This window comes from Sphaerodactylus townsendi, linkage group LG10 (genome assembly GCF_021028975.2).
Source record: "Sphaerodactylus townsendi isolate TG3544 linkage group LG10, MPM_Stown_v2.3, whole genome shotgun sequence".
NCBI classification, from domain to species: domain Eukaryota; kingdom Metazoa; phylum Chordata; class Lepidosauria; order Squamata; family Sphaerodactylidae; genus Sphaerodactylus; species Sphaerodactylus townsendi.
The window spans coordinates 48,869,553-48,888,663 of NC_059434.1; the positions used below are offsets into that span (position 1 = coordinate 48,869,553).

The following is a 19,111-nucleotide window of genomic DNA, read 5'->3' on the forward strand; positions in this document are numbered from 1 at the left end:
GGCACAATGCAGAGTAGCAGCCTTAAAGGCCAGAGGGAGAGAGTACAAACTGGGGTTTCTGACTTCAGCAAACTGTTTTCTTGCTTTAATGTTTTATTTAAGCTGTCTAAGTGCACGTTTATGTATAGCAAATCTGAACGAATTAGTATGCTAAATACCTTCTCCATCCTACAGCTTGACCTGCCACTTAATAATTGCTAATTGATAGTGAAAATGAATTAGCAGATTTGTTTATTACACTGCAAAGGAGGAATAGTTGTACCTCCATAAAAATGGGATATTTGACAGGCTTAATGCTTTTCATTATGAGATATGAAGGTTCTAGGTTTGAGGTATGAGTTCTAAAAATGAACTTCTGAAACAGATCTTAAAATAAGATCTTAAAATAAGATTTTACTTTTGCATTGGGAAGTCACTAGATTTATAGCATTAGTAACAGCACTATAAAATATGTTCTTTCCATTGTTCTTAATATCACATATGTTTGATCTTGAACTTGCCACATTAAACAAAAAAAAAAAGAAACCATTGAGTGAAGTGGTGGAAGTTAAGCTGGCTGGAAACGTCAAGAAAATAAGATTTAAGCAATCTTTGCTTATGTTTGGATCTAAAATATACCATTATTACCTTCAAATAACACATGGCTTTGGCTAATAGTGTTAGTATACAACTCACATAATCACATGTAAAAATCTTAAATTGGTTTTAAAAAACCAGAAGATTTTGCACACTTTCTTACCTGTTTGTTCAAAAAAAGCAGTGTCAATGTTTGTCAGCATATCCTTTGTTCACCCACAGAGGAAATCCCTGCAGGAAGTCTGGGCCAAGGGGAAAAAAACAGAGCAAAAAGAGTATCTGAGGGGTAATTGGGAAGGAAATAAGATTCTATTTTTATATGCAAGAGCTTCAAAAGTCAAGCAATACTTACAATTCAGGACAAAGAATTTAGAGAAAACCAGTGCTTGTGAGCAGAGCCATCTTGCAACGAAAGCTTTGTGTTTTTTTTAAACTCACAAATTTTGACATGTAACTTATTCTGCTAATATACTTCAATATCATCAGATGTATACAATGTAATTATAAATGCCCTACTGGCTGAAATTTATAGCTGTCACATAACATAGAAAAGGAACTGAAACCTGCAATTAAATCAAAAAGAAGAGAAACAAATAAAAAATTTGAAGAAAAATCTTACTGCCTTATCTCCTTAGACTCAAATCAGCTTTCAGATTTCCCTAATACACAAGATATTCAAAGGCAACATAGGCCACGTGGTTTAAAACAAATATATGAAACAATAAAGACATATGGTTTAATATGCATCCCCAAAAATTCAAAATTCTGTAAACATGCCAAAAAAAATCACTTAATGCATAAACTTCAAACAGAAGACTACATTTTCCTCAACTTTTGCTGGTGTCTCTTTCCTTAATAGCTGTTCTCATGGGTTGGCCTTAGAAAGTCTACTCAATATGTGGAGGATCTTGGGGTAGAGAGCAATACATGAGAGCTAGGTAGGTCAATGAAAAGCTACAGTACTTTAGAATATTTGACTTTCATTATGCAGGGGTGTAATCTGACAGGGGCACAGAGCTTGGTGCAGCTGCGCTGAAAGTGATTTTCAAATCCAGTAGCACCTTAAACACCAACAAGCTTTCTAGGATATAAGCATTTGAGAGTCAAAGCTGAATTTTGTTGGTCTTTCAGGAGCTTCTGGACTCAAATCTAACTCTTCTACAGCAGGCCAACATGGCTACCTACTTGAAATTCAAAGCAATTCTGTAGATATGGCAGAAAACTTTGTTGGGCATGGAAGAGAGTTGGAAACTGCTCAAACTGGCAAAGAATAAGTGCCAACTTGAAAGGAACCACATCCTAGGACATATTGTCAGTGAGAATGAGCTGGAGCTCCAATCCAAAAGCTACATGTGATTTTTTAAAAGCCTAGAAGATGCCAATAACTTTGGAGGAGATATAAAGATTCTTGACGTTCTGTGGTTTCTTCAAAAGATTTGCAAATGATTTCTCAGATGGGGCATCACCTGTGTACCAATTAACGAAGAACCTCTTCATGAGGGAGGCAAAGCATTTGGCTGCATTTGCGTCACTGAAGGAGGGTCTGCTCAGTTATGCAGTTCTCAGATCCACCTCACCCATTCGTTGTAACCCATGATGCCTCAAAGATTGCTGAGGGATTTTCACTGGAATGAATAGATAAACTGGGACCAGTAGCATTTGACAGGTGGAATTTGAATGCAACAGAAACTTAAGTATTCACAGCAGAACTAGAATGGATAGTTATAGAGAAGATTCTGGAAGCTTATTAACCCTGTTTGCTGAGTACAGAATTCACATCATATGCAGACCGCGGTGCTTTGCAGTGGCTACTTCTAAAGCACAATCTGTTTGTACAGATGGTTTTCCATGGTCTGAATGTACATTCACAATTCATCATGAACTAGGAAGCCATACTATGGTTGCAGATGCTGAAAGCATACTCTAGAACAGTGGTTCTCCCCTGTGGGTGGCGACCTCTTTGGGAGTCGAATGACCCTTTCACAGGGGTCGCCTAAGACTCTCTGCATCAGTGTTCTTCATTTGTAAAATGGATAAATGTTAGGGTTGGGGGTCACCACAACATGAGGAACTGTATTAAAGGGTTGCGGCATTAGGAAGGTTGAGAGCCACTGCTCTAGGAGCAGTGAAAAGAGATGCAGCCTAGTACCGGAAGAACATAATCTGAGGGGGGTGGAAGGATCCTGAACTGAGTGTTGTGAATTAAGAGATATATTGAAAGAAATTTAGGATGGGAAGATGTGCTCAATTTCCGGGAAAATTATTCACTGGTCCTGTTTCAAACTTATTTGTTGGTTAGGGTAACAATGTTGTTAATCTACCATCCTTACAGAGAACAGTTATTAGAATGCCTTCCTGATAATGAAAGAGCAGGTCACTTGTGATATGAAAGGACACTTCTTCAGGTATCAGAAATATTTATGGGGGTTGGGTTGTTATGGCTATGGCTGTTGAAAAATAGTCTTGTCTGCCAACAAAAAGAAGCACCAGTAAGTCAAGAGACCCTATTGAAGGGATTTGCCACAGCCTAGAAAGCCATGGGAATCCATTCAAGTTGATCTGGTCTACTACCAGAAACACCAACTGGAAATCGGTAGGGTATGATACTTTTTCAAAGTATGTGACATTGCAATTGTTCAAAAATAAATCAGTGGACTCATGAAACAAGTTGTGCTGCAGTTTGGCCTACAAACCTCTATTTGCAGTGATCAAAGGAAAAATGATGAATCTCTTGTGCTGCATAAATTGTGCTGACAACTGCAGGTTACCAAGATAAAAATGTTGATCACCCTGCAAATAATAGGGCACTGGAAAGAGTGAACTGCACTGTTGTTTCCATATTTAGATTGCTGGCGAGTAAAGACCAGAAGGATTGGAATTTAAATATTCTATATTTTATTTTATATAAAATATTTTATATGTTCAGTGTATTGTCGAAGGCTTTCACGGCCGGAATCACTGGAGTGTTGTGTGGTTTCCGGGCTGTGTGGCCGTGTTCTGGTAACATTTTCTCCTGTTGTTTTGCCTGCATCTGTGGCTAGCATCTTCAGAGGATCTGATGATAGTAAAGCAAGTGGAGTATATATACCTGTGGAATGTCCAGGGGGGAGAAAGAACCATTTGCCTGTTAACAGTTGCACCCTCTACACTTGCTAACAGGCAAATGTTCAAAACCTGATCTGCCTCTTTCAATCTGCCACCTCAGAATTCCGCCATTTAGTATGCTGCATGTGCAGATCAGATCTTAGATGCGTAGAAATGGTTCAGGATGTAAAAATCAAAGGATCGCATGGTGTTATTACTGGTTGCCTCTACCCAGGTCTTGTCTGTGTGTGCCAGACAGAAGTGTTAGCAGAGCAGAGGATTAAACTGTGCATGGAGCAGAAACAGAAATAGAAAGAATGTTTTGAAAGAAAGGCAGAGCAGAGAAGGTCATCTTGACTCTCACACCTAAATTTGGAGTCCAGTGCCGGAACTCTAGAGGTCAGACATCTGAGGAGCACATTTGTTCTCTCTGTTATCTGAGATTTTCATAGATAAAGATACCCAGTGCATACCTCTGAAGAGCCAAGTTCATTCTTAATGCACAGCATTTGGAGGGCTTGCCTTTCACCCTCAGCACTATGGAGAGACAATCATGGGAAACAAAACTAATAGGTAGAAAAAATGTATTTCTATATTTCTTATGTGAGATCTTCAAATAAAAGCCTGTTTAAGGTTGAAATAAAGCCACTTATAAATAGTGGGCATTTTAAAATGTTTTATGCAAAGTTTTACAATCAAAGTTTGTCATGGCAAAGGCCAAAAGAACACTGAGGCCCCTTCCATACATGCAGAATAATGCAGTTTTAATCCACTTTCATAATTGTTTGCAAGTGGATTTTGCTATTCCGCACAGTAAAATCCAGCTGCAAAGTGCATTGAAAGTGGATTGAAAGTGCATTATTCTGCATGTGCAGAAGGAGCCTGAGTTTCTTATTGGCAGCTACTTTAACAAGTGAAGGCTTTTTAAAGAAATTACCTACACAAATATCTCATCATGAAACCTGGAAGATGAAACATATTTAAGTCGCTAAGGTGCAATCCTAAACATATTTAAGTCAATAAGGTACAATTTGGGTACATTTCTGTTAAACTCAGTGGGTCTTGTTTCTGAATAAACATACATGCAATCAAGCTGCTTGTCAACTGGAGTCACTATTTCATTATTAGCCTTAATATATTATGCTGCTTTCATGAACTCGATTCTCTTCTGGATGAAAATGTAAGATTTTTATTCCAAAACCATGTACAAAGGCTATGGTGTTAGATGGAAGCTGTGCCATTTATCACAAGGCATGCTCTTAAAGATTACATCCTTCACAGGAAATGTGTGCCTTAGTTTGACATTTAGCAGATGGGTGAGAATAAAAATGGAAATGAGTGAAAGTGGCATGTTAGTATGTTACCAGCTTAATTGAGGTAGATGAGAAGTGATGGAAAGCTGAAGTTAAAACAGAGAAAACAGTAGGGTTCCAAAGCTGTTTAAATGTCTCATTTCGCAGACAAGATTAAAGCGTCTTAACATACACCTATTTCTTCCATTGATAACTTATCTGCACTGTCACACACAATGAATGTGCATGTCTCTATCTAACTGTACGTTCTTGCACAGCTAATCATTGCTTGCCTTCCTGTGTACAGCTGCTTAACTAGGTGTATTTGCACTCGTCATGTGTGATGGTGTGCATATAGTCTTACACTCTTACTTGGTTATTGTGTAGAGAGTATTATTTGTGAAATGGCACTAACTTACATTATGTCCTTCATCCAATGGACTATTCATGGTTTCATGTATTAACCACTGTTTAACACTAAGTATTGGGGTATCCTCCAGTTTCATTATCCCCAGAAATCATGTTTCACCTATTTGGGCATTTGTTAACCTCATGCAATTTCAAACATAAAATTAAAGCTCCAGCAGTAGAAACCATGTTTTCTTTAATCCAAGAAAACAGAACAGAACTTTCTTTTTCAGGCATCAGAATTATGACTGGAAAACCAACAATTTGTGTCCACATGTCCATGAATATACCATATGTGTATCTCCCATAGATTTTTAACAAACCACTTTGCTTTTCCAAATAGGTTCTCTGAACTGGTTCTGTCCCGTGCTACACTTCCTATCACAACCAATGGCATGCACATATACACAATTTTTGTTTTCTCTTATTACTTCCTGTCTCTCCAGGAAGAGGAGAAATGATGTCTCTTGGGCTACGGGAACATAAAAAGTATCTGTCTTTACTGCTTCCAGTCAGTGAGATTAATTGGCTGCCTCACAGCCTATCACCTGTTGTCAAGCAGGAGGAGGACAGTGAACTGATACGTTAGCATTTGACCTTTTTCAGTCAGCCTTGAAACCAGGTCACAAGGTTGTAAAGTGTTGGCAACATGGATGGACAGCTTCATGGCACACAGTAACGATAAAACAAATGAAGGTGCTATTTTATGTCAGCTGCTTTTGTCATAATAAAAGCACAAGTGACTCCCCAAGCTGAAATAATGGTTCATTTTCTTCCATTCAAAAAAGAAATCATGATAGGCAGTTCCTCACCTAAACCTTTGGCTTTAAAAAATTTACAAGGCAAATGACCATCACCGTTATTACTTTATAACTTCATAAAATTCTGTCAGGTTGGAGGATAGTAGTGACATGCCATATTGCTTCTTCTACTGACTATATCCCCTGGTTTTACCCCTGGGTATAGCAGCAGGAGAAAAAAAAATTAACTTTAAAAATTAAAATCAATTTTAAAATATTCATCTGGCCCTAATGAATGACGTTTTAATTGGAAGAGTGATGTTATTGAGCAGTTGATGGATCCTGTTTCCTCCCTCTGTCTTCTAGTAGTTAAAATGTTTTCATGCTCAGACCATATGAAGTTATTATTAATGCTGCACATTAGGAACAGAGGTAGTTCACATATGTGCATGTGTGAATCAGTCCACAACGATTAATGAGTATAGATAAAAGTTTCATCTTAACTTAAACATAGTACTTTACTTTGGAGACCATAAAAATGTGTGGTTGAGTCAACAAAATGTCATCAAGGAAGATATCAATTGGTGATCGTGCATATGTAAGCTTTTTGTGCTATTGGCTAGATGTCCCAATGACAGTGTGCCTCTTTTACAGGATATCTCCAGCTCTGAATGATGTCACTTGTTTTCTTTGGCTCTCTGTCTCCAGTTTCATTCATTTGGGGATCACAGGGCATTTGTTTTGGAAGGGAAAAATAGAAAAGATCTGCTCCTACCAGTGCATTCTGCTTGCAGTTCATAGAATCTAACTCATAGTAATGCAGGCCATCCAAAGGAAGATAAATAATATTTCAAAGCTAAATAATATTTTATTATTTTGTATGCATGTCTATATGTGTTTGGTTTCACTTTGGACTATTATTACATCTGATTGTGTGTCAAGATTTTTAAAACTGTATTCTGAACTATTTTGGAGGGTTTCTTAAAATCAGAGTATAGCATAAAGCCTTATTCTGTGCATATTTACTCAGAAATAAATGCCTCTGTGTCCCATGGGACTTACTTCCATGTAGGTATACACAGAACTGTAAGTCTCACTGGAAGTGACATTTGTTTAAGTGTAATTGATTTGCTCTAAACCTAACTAAACACAGATTTATGTGGATAGTACCCAATGTGGACAATGCTATCATAAATAAAGAATCATACAGCTAAATATATAATAGTTTCTTCATACTGTCAAACCCATATTGGAATTTTCCTACTGAGGAGTAAACTCTGTAATAGGATAGGACTGGGCTGCGTACAGGTGTTTGGCCTTAAGAACAAGTTATAGCAGCTAAAATTGACGAAGCTCAAATATATACCGGTACTTAAAGACACTAATGAGAGTCACTATCAGTAACAAGAGTCAAAGCTCTGGAATTACTCAGTAGAGATAACAAGGTACAAACTTAAGACTCTGTGCCATTTCTCCCCATTGTGTGATACCATCTTTGCACCCTGCCTACCGAACTTTTTGGACAAGGCATTGCAGCAAAATAAACATTGCAATACAAAAATAGGTAATACATATGAACCACCTGCTGCCACAAGACTCTTTTTTTTCCTCCTGGAGCACTTATTGATGTAAAGCCCTAACAAACAGGATTCATCCATATATGAGGAAAAGTGTCCCCCCAGAAGTGCCAAGTGCTCTAAGTAGGCTTAAGAAATTCTGCACATTTCTCTCTTGCCCTTCCTTGCTTTCAGATTCCTCTATATTGTCTCCATCTTCTTCAGCTCCTTTTAAGTGTTGGTTTTTAATTGACAGCATGAACAGGAATACTGACTCAGACCCTAGTTCAGATTTTTAAAGCAAAATTGCATTTTAGATTAGACCATCTGCTTTACCAATATTTTGTGTCAGGGTCAAGTTTCCTCGAAGTGCATGCAACCTTTGCTCTCCTCTTTAAATACTCAAAACCACATCCAAGAAGAACAGTGGGTCTGTAAAAATGGTTTTTGAAACTTCTGCAATCGTTCCGTGAATGAAAGAGAGCAAGGTTTTAAAAATACTCTGGGGAAGTCTGACAGAGAGAAGGTTAATGACGTAGAATAAGAGAGTCAAGTCACAAGAACTTAGCAGATGTTTTATAGTTGTAAAAATATCTCCATTTATGAAATATTTAAAAATAGAAAGGGGACTCTCAGAATTGTTTGTTATTACTCCTAATATTAATTGCATTTGACAGGGTTTAAACATACATGAATACTGAGTCAGACCACTGACCTCTCAGTATTGTCTACCCTGACAGGCAACTTGGCAGCATCTCCGGGAGAGGATCCAACAAATCCAGTCTAAACTAATCTACATTTTAAAATTATATGGTTTTCAGTTTCTGTGAAGACTTTTACAAAATTCTAAGCCTAGAAGCATTTTCATTAGCAAAGCTTGTTACTGTTGTCATTTTTATTAAAAAATGCAGATTTCTGTTTACAGTAGATATTTTAATTTTCTAAAAACCATTCTAAAGTTCTAACTATTCTAGAACTATGGAAATTTACATAGTTAGGCATTTCCTTGAGTTTAGTTGTGTTTCTAATCATATAGTTTGCAGTAATAAGTGTTTCCATTAATGTTACATTCTATTATATAAAGCTTGTATAATATGCTGCTCTTCAGTTTAGTTTAATAGTTTACAAAGACCAACCGTTAAGTGATCATTTGGTATCTCTTTTTCAATTATATATTTGCAGCTGAAAGTTACAAGGAATCCCAGATAGTAAAGATTAAAGAAGAACCAATGGAAGTTGATATTCATAATTCCCAAGCCTCTCCTTCACCCAGCCAAAACATCAGTTATAGCACTTTACTCAGGCAAGAGATATCTGAACATATACAAAAAATACCAGAAGGCCGAGTACTCCCTGAGAGAAATCTCTTCAGCCAAGATATATCAGTGAAGATGGCTTCCGAGCTGCTTTTTCAATTGTCAGGTAAATGAAACATATGGAAACATACAGTGCAATTTTCTGGCCTTAATATTCTGAATCTTTATGTGTTAATCTATTTGCTGAAATCCTAAAAGCATATTATGATGAGATGAAAAACTCAGTCAGATCGCACAATTAAAAATTTACAATGCAATCCTAAACAAAGTTAACACCCTTCTAGGCCTATTGACTTCAAGATGGCATGATAAAAATGCTTGCCTGTTAGAAACTGACATAGGGCACTATCTAGTGCACTAACTTGAAAGGAAATCTCATTATGATCAGACCGTAAGCTTATATTGGGTCTGTGTTGTAGTAGACCAAAATGATAGTCAGGCCCATTTCAGCAGGGTGCCAGTGCATTTTGCACCTTCCCTGTTCTGTTTCTAAAAGTTCAGCAACCGACTTTTGGCCCTTCTTGCTTTGCTGAACCTGTTGCTCCTGGTGTAAAAATATAAAGTTCTTTTCTCTGTTCTACCAGCTGTTGGTACAAATAAGTCATGGTTGGATTGAAACATTTCAAGTGAGTGTGGAAAGTTAAAATTTCCCTTCTGTGTTCTAAAAAACTAATGAAATCATTTCTGCCAGCAGCTATACTCACCCTGAAAGAGGGGAAAAATAGAGTTTGAGTCTTAATATTTTCTAAGCAATCATCTTTGTAAAAAGCCTATTCATGCCTTATCTAGAAACAAGGAAATGAAGCATGGTTTTCTTCTTTCTTTCACCATTTCTACTGTAATGTATGAAATGGGCCTTGTGCATCTTACTTGCAACCCAAGATGAGTTACAGATGACATGTTGTGCTGCAAGTTTGCACTGCTCTAGATAATATATGATAGACTCTTAGCATCAGTTTGTTCTGACTCCCAAGATACTTTATTTATGTAATTAACCATTTCTAGCCACACACAAGAGAACTCATATTCATCCCAGCTAAAAAAAGAAATACAGAAAATACTATCTTGGCTCATGCTAAACATTACTGCTGATGGAAAGATTTCCATCAGTGGTGCACAACTGTTTTCCCATTCCCACCATAACTCAAAATGCTACCCCAAAATTCTGCTCTTGTGGGATAGGGGGAAGATCCCCTGGAATAGCAGGGTAGAGCATCAGTAAAAATTGCCCAGCCTCTTCTGCCAGTTAAGTGGAATCCAACCCACAGTGGGAATTTTTTTTAGCAGGATAGGCACTGGTACTTTTTTAATAATTAAAATTTAAAGTTGGAAGGAATATTAAGGTGATAAATCCATTTTGGTTTGGAATGTTGGTTGGTTTGGGTTTTTTTAAACAATTGTTTCTTTTTCTGCAGAAAAGGTAAGCAAAGAGCACAATCACTCTAAAGACAACACCATCACAGCTACAACTAGGTAAGTGATATTTATGATGCAGCATGGTATAGTATACTTTAACATGATACTGTAACATTGGTGTATTATGAATTTTACTTTAGAATTCCACTGAATCTCAGTTGTTGGGTTCTGTGATTGTCTGGGCAAAGGGGGCTTTTTGTAGGAAAGCACCATTTCAGAAGTGCACTTGCCAAGTACTTATGGTAGGTATGCCTCAGCTGCCCCTCAAACCTTATAAGTTTCTTTCCCATGAGGTATGATTGGTCCAATTGCCATAGATCTTCTGGCACAACTCAAAAACTTGCTTGTTCCAGAGGGAAGAGGGTGTTAAACTTTTGATATTGTAATTAGCTATTTAATTTTAATATGCTATTATTGTATTTTCTAGTTTTTGTCAAGTTAAGTTCAACCTTTATTAGGCACAGATAGTTTTTATCTGTATGTTGCCTTGAGCATTCGTTAAATGGAGAGGCGACATAAAACTGTAATTAATTAAATAAACAGTGGAAATATCTTTTAACTTCACAGTCCAGTCAAAGTTTACTTTTAAGTCGCATCAATTAAGAATATACTTAAATATTCCCTTCTGAAATTAACAAAATTGATATATTTTGGTTGATACATGATTTAAAATCCACTTTAATCAATAAACTAGATGTGTAAATGAAACTAAGAAAAATGGTATCATTGGAATGTATATATTTATGAGGTTATTACAAACCATAGGGTTGTAATTAGGTTGCCATGTCCCAAAATCCCAAACCTTGAGAGACATGGGGAGAGAGCTGGCAATCCATTGGAAATGATTTGGAGATGTTGCATTTGAATAGCAGTATTAATTATAGTCCTTTCACACACCTCTAGCAATCATGCCATATAGTGTCTGCGACTATATGCTGGTATCTGTGACTGACTGTGTCGTCACGCTCATATATATGGCTTCAAGAAGATGGACTGTTTTTAAAATTCTGTAGGAATTAATCATGACTAAACAATAAATTTTATTTGAGTTGTTAATGGCAGATTATTGCCTCCTGCCTCCAATTTACATGTGCATTAGTTATCCCAAGGAGGCATATGTAAGTGTCAAAAGAAGTTGTCAAGTGTGTAGGCTAGCTGCTGAGACCTTCTATTGAAATAACTGAAGTAATTGCAGTTGGGTGTGGTGATTTTTCTGATCTCATATCTGTCTTTGAAATCTCACACTATGGCCATTTCTGCACAGCGGCAGGAAATGGCTCTCCACCGGCATAATTCATGTCTGTGGACGCACGAGACCGTTTGTATGGTCTCGTGTGGGCAGCGTCAAGGCTGCTGCGACCCATAGAGCGGGTCGTCCTGTTCACTTACCTCTCCTCCCTGCGCAGCTTGAGATGGCTGGAGGGACATGCTCACGCTGCCTTCTGACCTCCGGGGGTCGGAGGGCAGTGTGGGCATGTCCCTCCAGTCGTCCAGAGCTGCGCAGGGAGGAGAGGTAGGTGAATGGGAAACCAGAAGGGCCAAAAGTGGTGCCCTCACCACTTTTGCACCTCACCGGCAGAAAGATTCTGCTTTTGAAAAACCTCGCTCAGGGATCGAATTTCAAAAGCAGCGTCTTCGTGCCTCTTGAGGGGGGCGAGTCCAGCGCTGCTGCAATGCAGCAGTGCCAGCTGTGTGAACAGCATCCCAGGGACAGTGTTTTTACCGAACTTAGGGCCTATATTACTATCAGTTTCTGCAGGCCAGTAAAAGCTAAGAAATATTCTTCATTACCTTTACAATGTTAATCAGACTAAGACAAGGCTATGGATTCTCAAGGTCTACTATCCAGCTAGTAGTTATTATAACTCAAGAATGAAACATTTCATGCTGTGTATTCTCTAGGTATGCACAATAAGAGCAGTCACTATTTAGGGAAGGCAAACTATTCAGAAAGCATGAGCAAGGAAAGTCAACATGGCCACTGTGTGGCCCAATGAGTCATGCCCCCTGGGCAGCTCTTGTTAACTGAAGACTTCCTTTTCTGTGATCTATAAGAATTTCACCCTTTTCAGCACATAACTCTGTTAATATTTAAGTCTTTCTTCTTACCTAGTAACCAACTAACTGTAAATTGGTTTGCCACATAATTCAAATTAGGGAGTGCAAATGGCAAGAGTAAGGAAGATGAATTATGCCATGGTTTAATACTCAGATTCAAGCAACCAAGCCATTTCACATATTAATAGAAGACCGTTGGTATGTCATTCTCCAGACGATATGGCTTAAGTTAAAATCCCTCCCTGATCCTCAGATATAGCATACAGATAAACCTGAGCTTGCAAAGTAACTTGGAACAATCTTCTTTAGTTTCTTGCCCTATTTTATTCAGATTCCATCTTGAAACATTTCTCAAATATTGTTCCCACCACTGCACATTAGCAGTTGAACTGGAGTCACACATCCTTCATCATGCAGGTGCCACATTGTTTGGTGGTTGGGTTGATCATGGACTGAAGCATTTTGGTCTAAGTACAAATTATTTCTGTGTATAAAGTACCATAACATTATTTATAAATAGTGACAGGAATGTCTAGGAACCCTAGATTCCTTGATCTAGAGTTCCTAGTCATTCCTGTCACTATTTAACATGGCGTCCCTGATTGACTGATGGAGGCTGAACTAAAGATGAGCAGACAGTGGAACAACTGAGGTAGGATCTGTTAGCGTCCTCAAGGAGAAATACTGTTTACTAAGAATATGAACCTCTCACTGAGGTCCACACTGGAAAAAAAATGTCCTCCTTATAGAAAACTATTCCAACAGGATGTGTCAGTCTTCATGCTGACATTTACTGTATCCACACCAGCTGAATTAACTTGGCCTGGGTCTTCCACTGGCACATATGTTTGAAGTCTGAGCTCTTTGCAATGTGGCACCCCATAAAATCTGATATACTGTGCCTTGTCCTGAAATTCCTTTGCACAAATGCTACAGGGCTGCAGAACTCATGTTTCCTTAAAATACCTCTTCCAACACCGCCTTCTAACTCCAGGCATAGTCCATGGAAGAAAATGTTTATTTATAAATTATTAAAGGAACAGTGTGGACATCAAGCTACAAAATTGTAAATTGTAGGTGTAAAAGTTTCATTTATCACTTATCCCAGCATACTTCCACAAAACCCCTTTTAGATTTTGGCACATAGATTGATGCACAGATAACTAGTACAGAATTCCATAGCAGTGCTGCCAAAGACATTTTGCAAAAGTCTATATTATTTTTATGTTGACTGAAAAATTAATTCAAAGAGTAAACAAAAAAACTAGCTTTTATTCTAAATTTTAAAACATCTTATCTGTACACCACTGAGCAATGAATTCATAATCAGAAGGATCAAACTTATTTTATTATTCATCATTACCAATAATTTCCTAGTTACTTTCTTGTCTTATTTCTTCCTTAGCCCTTTTTTTCCTGAAGATACATTTAGACAATCACCATTCACTTCTAACTCAAAAGACCTCCTATCTAATGAGATTGCTGTTCAGGGGAGGACACCAGTATCAGGTTTGGAACCTAGTTTCTTTATGAACAAGATTGAAATGTTGTGATTAAAATGTCCCAGTTGTATGCATCTAATGGAAACAGTGCCAGTACAGGAATAAAAAGTAATAATCATGTGTTTCATTTCCAAATGAAATCTGTAAAAGTCATGGTTTTAAGGGTTGAAAAAATATGTAGCCTCTTAAAAATGAGTTTAAAGTACTCTCCAAACAAAATATGTAAAAGTTACATGACAAGGATGGAGCAAACTCTTCGTCTTTTTAAATTTGTGGGAATCAGTTTAACTTTTCAATAACTTGGGGGTGGATTCTTCAGATAGAAGATATACTAATTTTCACATATTCCAGAAAAATACTTTAAAGAAGCCTTTTCGGATCAACATGAGCCTGGACAAATGCCATGAGACATCAGCTAGAAATTCACAGTTAATAAAGGTGTATCCAGTAAACCATGATCAAAGTTCCAGATGTAACCAGTAAACCATGAGCAAAGTTGGGAAAATGGATCTTTACACTTTTCCCCCTCCCAGGCTGTTTCAGACTGTTAGGGAACTCTTGGAATGGAGCGGAACATACCATAGGAGGGTGCAGCTCATGGAAAAATCATGGAAATTGTACAAATATCCTCTAGTCATGCAAGGGAATGTTTGGATCCAAGCAAATATTATAGAAATTATATTCCTTTATAACAATTACTTTATGTCTCATAGCCCAATACTGATGGGGGAGGGGCAAATTGGCCATGGGGGTGGCATGGGGTCATGTCAATGCATTTGCCCACCCCGTCAGCATGAGGATTGTATGAGGGTACTGAGTATATATATCAAGCCTGTTAGGACCCTGTGTGCACATGTAAATCTATTAGCCATTTCCATCTGAAGAACTGCAATTGTACCATGTAAGAACAATCTGAATAACATCTAAGCTAACTGAGAACTGAAACTTCTGAAGCCTGTGCTGAAACCAAATATTGAATTCTGTGCCAAAGCTCTACTTTTGTAAATATATATTTCTCTCCAAGTTATTTAACTCCCTTACCTATCCCCTCTCTGTTAATAAACTTTTTATTCTGTTTAAGTTTAAATTGCCTTAGTACTATTATTGGGTGGGCCTTGTAAAGGGGGTTTTGCTAGTAAGTTTAAAACAATGGGCATCCTTCACCTTTTGGGATAGTTACATAGCAGAGGGAAAGTACTTACGCTACCACATTTGAAGCACCTCAGTTCCTGAAGGGAAAAGGGTGGGAAAAACTGACGAGACAGGTCAGGACAGGTTTCCCTGCTTCAGTTATATAGGAAGGTGTGAGGGTCTGTCCCCCCACCCCCACCTCCATCTGGATTGAGCTACCCATCTCGACATCTATAAATCTAGTTGCAATTTTGTCATGATATGATAAAGGCTGCTTTTAAAGTGGTGGTTAAACTTCTAAAAAAAATTCTTCTTAAATTATGCTAAGTACTCAAGGTACTTATGTCAAAACATTTTATATTTTCATTTTTCTAGTTTTGTAAATGGTCTTTAAAACAGTTTTACTCCAAACCAAAAAATTCTGTTTTGAATATCTCCAAGTATTTTCAAAAATGTCCAAGAAATTGAAAAAAATCCCTGAAATTAAAGTATCTTGTTTTGATTCTATTAATATCATTGCATTTGTATAGATAAGCATCTTACTAATGCTGTTGGTGAATAAAAATTTAATCCGTGTGTGAATTTAGTAGCGTGAATGGCTCTGGCCCTAAACACTAACATTTGAATTGAATAGTAATAAGTGGCAGCTAAGGCAGATGTTTCAGCACAACTGAAATGTTTCTAAAGTGGTTACATTAGAAAAGAAATGATCATACAGCAATTTAATCCTTATAATAAAATATGGCCCAGATCCAAATTCTTCACACAAAGGCCAAGACAGTATCAAAGTGCTCCTCATTTTAAAGCTAGCCTGCTATACAGCTCTTTAGAATCCCTTGTGGCAGCTAAAATATTTATCAGCCTTTGCATGTTGTTTCAGCTCTGACTACTTTTTTTAACATTAAAGATGCAGCAAGTGAGCACCATCTGTAATTTACCTAGCAAAAAAAAGCCCAGTATTGTATTGTATGCCTATCAATTGTCTAAGATCCTACTATATGAAAGGCAAGCTGGATTCCTGACAACTCGTTCTTTAAAGCAAAGGACTCTGGGAGATGTAGTTCAGAGGGCATCACTTTCTGAGCAAAGAGGGGCCCACCAGACTACACCTCCCACAATCCTTTGCTTTAACAACACAGTTATCACTGATACATCTTTCCTCCTCACCCTCCCTCCCAAGAAATGCAACTGTCTGTCATGTGCAAAGCTTCATCCCCACTCGCCCTTCTAAAAGCTTGCCATCAGTCTCCTCAACTGTGGAAATCATCTTGAGCCAGACCTACCTGCAGTAGCCGCTCAAAGCTGCCATTGTGGCTTCCCACGGCTTGAAAGGAAACTGTTAGAAAAAGCATCTACCAGGCCTCTCCACCCTCTGCCACCCAGTGCAGTGCTGGTTGCGGACATGGGGAAAGGGTGGGACTGCCCTGAGAATGCTGGGCACCTCCCATAGCAAACCGAGGGAGGGACAAGGGCATGTGGCTAGGCCTCTCCACTACCAGGAAGGAACAGAGGACAAGGGAAAGAAGAAAGGAAGGATTCTGCTAGCAGCAAGGGTTTCACCACCTGACCAGTGGCCTGTACCAGCCAGGCCAGCAAGAAACTCATGAGCACCCTTTCCAACAGTTTTCTGGAGTCTGTTGTATTTATTTCCACAATGGGCTTTACTGCTAGTTCCACAACAGGCCTTACTGCTAGTTGTATAACTTGACATTAACTCCAGTTGCAAATTCAGTATGAAAAATTATAGATTCTCATATCTGTTGTGGGATTTCCAAGGAACTTGGAGGATGAGGTCTTGGTGTAAGTGGAATTGCTGTTCCAATGAAGAGGTGAGGACCATGCCCAGAGCTGATGCTTTCCTTGCTGTTCTAAGCAACACAAAACAGACAATCTGTTTTTAAAATTAAATCATGCCTTTGTTCTTCAGCAGTGCTATCAGCTTCAAAAAAATTTTTTAAATGATAACAAAACACTGGTTGTGTGGTCACAGTTCTTTTCTGTCTGCACATTTTTTTTCCGGTTCTTGTCCCTAATTTTAGGGGAAAGAATTCACACATAAATCAGTATAGATCTAGATTTAAATATTCACCATTGAAAATCAGTATATTCACAGTGATGCATTCAGGGACTCCCTGCTACTGAAACCCGTAGCTGGAAAAGAGAGTTATGGAGAGCTCCACAAGTGGAATAGGCTGATATAAAGTATGTTCCACTAGGGTGGCACTGCAGTAGCAGCACTGAGAGCTGCCCTGATGTAATGGTTGGACTAGGATATGGGGCAACTGGGCTTAAATCCCCCTGTCAACCATGTAAGTGTACCAGGTGACCTTGGGTCTGTCACAATCTCAGCCTAGTCTATCCTCACAAAGTTGTTAGGACGATTAAGTATAGGGAGGGTAAACAATATGAAAAATCAGTTGAGAGAGAGATTGCAATATAAATTAAAAGTAAGCATAAATAAGAGTATCAGTGTGGTATAGTGGTTAAGAGCAGTGAACTCTAACCTGGCGAACTGGATTTGATTCCCCATTACTCCACATGAAGTCTACTCAGTGACCTTGGGCCAGTCACAGTTCCCCCAGAACTCTCTCAGCCTCACCTCACAAGGTGCTTATTGTGGGGAAAGGAAAAGAAGGTGATTATAAACCACTTTGAGACTCCCTAAGATAGAGACAAGTGTGGCATAAAAACCTAAAAATGAATATATGAGATGGTAGTCTTTATAGCAATGTTCAAAATTCTGAAATATGTGGAAGCCAGTTTTGTATATGGAGATACAATATCGACAATGTATTGTTGAAGGCTTTCACGGCTGGAATCACTGGGGTGCAGTGGCATAGCGCCCACAGGGCAGGGGGGTGAGACACCCCAAGTGAAGGCAGGGGAGGGGGCGGGCAGCGCTGTGGCAGGAGCGCAGGGTGCACGCATGCCCTGGGCACAGTTTCCCCTTGCTCCACCTCTTCTGGGGTGTTGTGGGGTTTCTGGACTGTATAGCCGGGTTCCAGTAGCATTTTCTCCTGACGATGCAGGCTGGCATCTTCAGAGGATCCTCTGAAGATACCAGCCACAGATGCAGGCGAAAGATCAGGAGAAAATGCTGCTGGAACACAGCCATATAGCCCAGAACCCCACAGCACCCCAATATAGAAGATGTTTTGCTTGACTATTAAAATTGGGGTTCCTGTTCTCTTCCCTCCTTTTCTGTTCAATGTATGTACAAATTTGGTGTGTGTGAAGGTTAATACTGCTTTTAATTCACATTCCTTGCAAAAGATGAAATTTAATATATGAAATGTGAGCTTATCAAAAGACTCTAACAAAGCATTAATTGATACCATGGGAAGATCAAATTATAGTCATAAGACGAGGTCATAGCTTAATGTTAGTGGAAGTGTAAGAGCTCAGGTCTTTGCCTGATGGCCGTATGTTTTTCAGCATTGTGGTAAACTTTCCATGATGTTTTAAATTAGGGAAGAAGAATCTGCCTTGGGTACAAAAGATATCAACCTTGCTGCCAGTAAACAAAACCAGCTCTCTTCAACCTAAATGCTGTGCTGGGAATACATTGCATGCGACTTATGCCACAAAGTGAACAAAATAGACTCTCAAAACAGCTCCTGTAACTAAGCACGATTGTTGAGGGAAGAAGAGTAGACATCAGGTCACCAGGGAAGGAGATAGGGGACTTGTGATCTGTACTGAAGGACATAAAATGTGTTGCTGGAAGGAGGCTTAAGATAAACTGAGCAGGTGTCAAAAGTTCCAAATGAAAGAGGATCCATGCCATCTACCTTCCTCAGAGCAGGGCTGAAGGGAGACCTTAAAAGCAAGTAAAAGCATCAACATCATGTACTTGAGCTTAAAGAATTCTCTACTGAGTCTGCCGGGAGTACCATCTCAGATTTTTAGCACTACCAGCAGTGACCAGCTAATTGTTCAGAAAATTTCACAGAAACAGTATAATATATAAAAATGTATGAGCTACACCATCTAGTGCAGTGGGTTCTCAACCTTCCTAATGCCGCGACCCTT

At 38.6% G+C, this 19,111-nt stretch overlaps 1 protein-coding gene across 5 annotated transcripts in view; it reads left to right on the forward strand.

Moving 5' to 3' along the window:
- Window positions 1–19,111, forward strand: part of ZNF827 (zinc finger protein 827) — a 123,679-nt gene that overhangs the window by 72,112 nt on the left and 32,456 nt on the right. For all 5 annotated transcript variants that reach the window (XM_048509168.1, XM_048509169.1, XM_048509170.1 and 2 more), the window contains exons 6-8: window positions 8,839–9,078; window positions 10,388–10,445; window positions 13,852–13,955. In XM_048509168.1, the coding sequence (XP_048365125.1) occupies window positions 8,839–9,078; window positions 10,388–10,445; window positions 13,852–13,955 (402 nt within the window). The remainder of the gene's footprint in view (window positions 1–8,838; window positions 9,079–10,387; window positions 10,446–13,851; window positions 13,956–19,111) is intronic.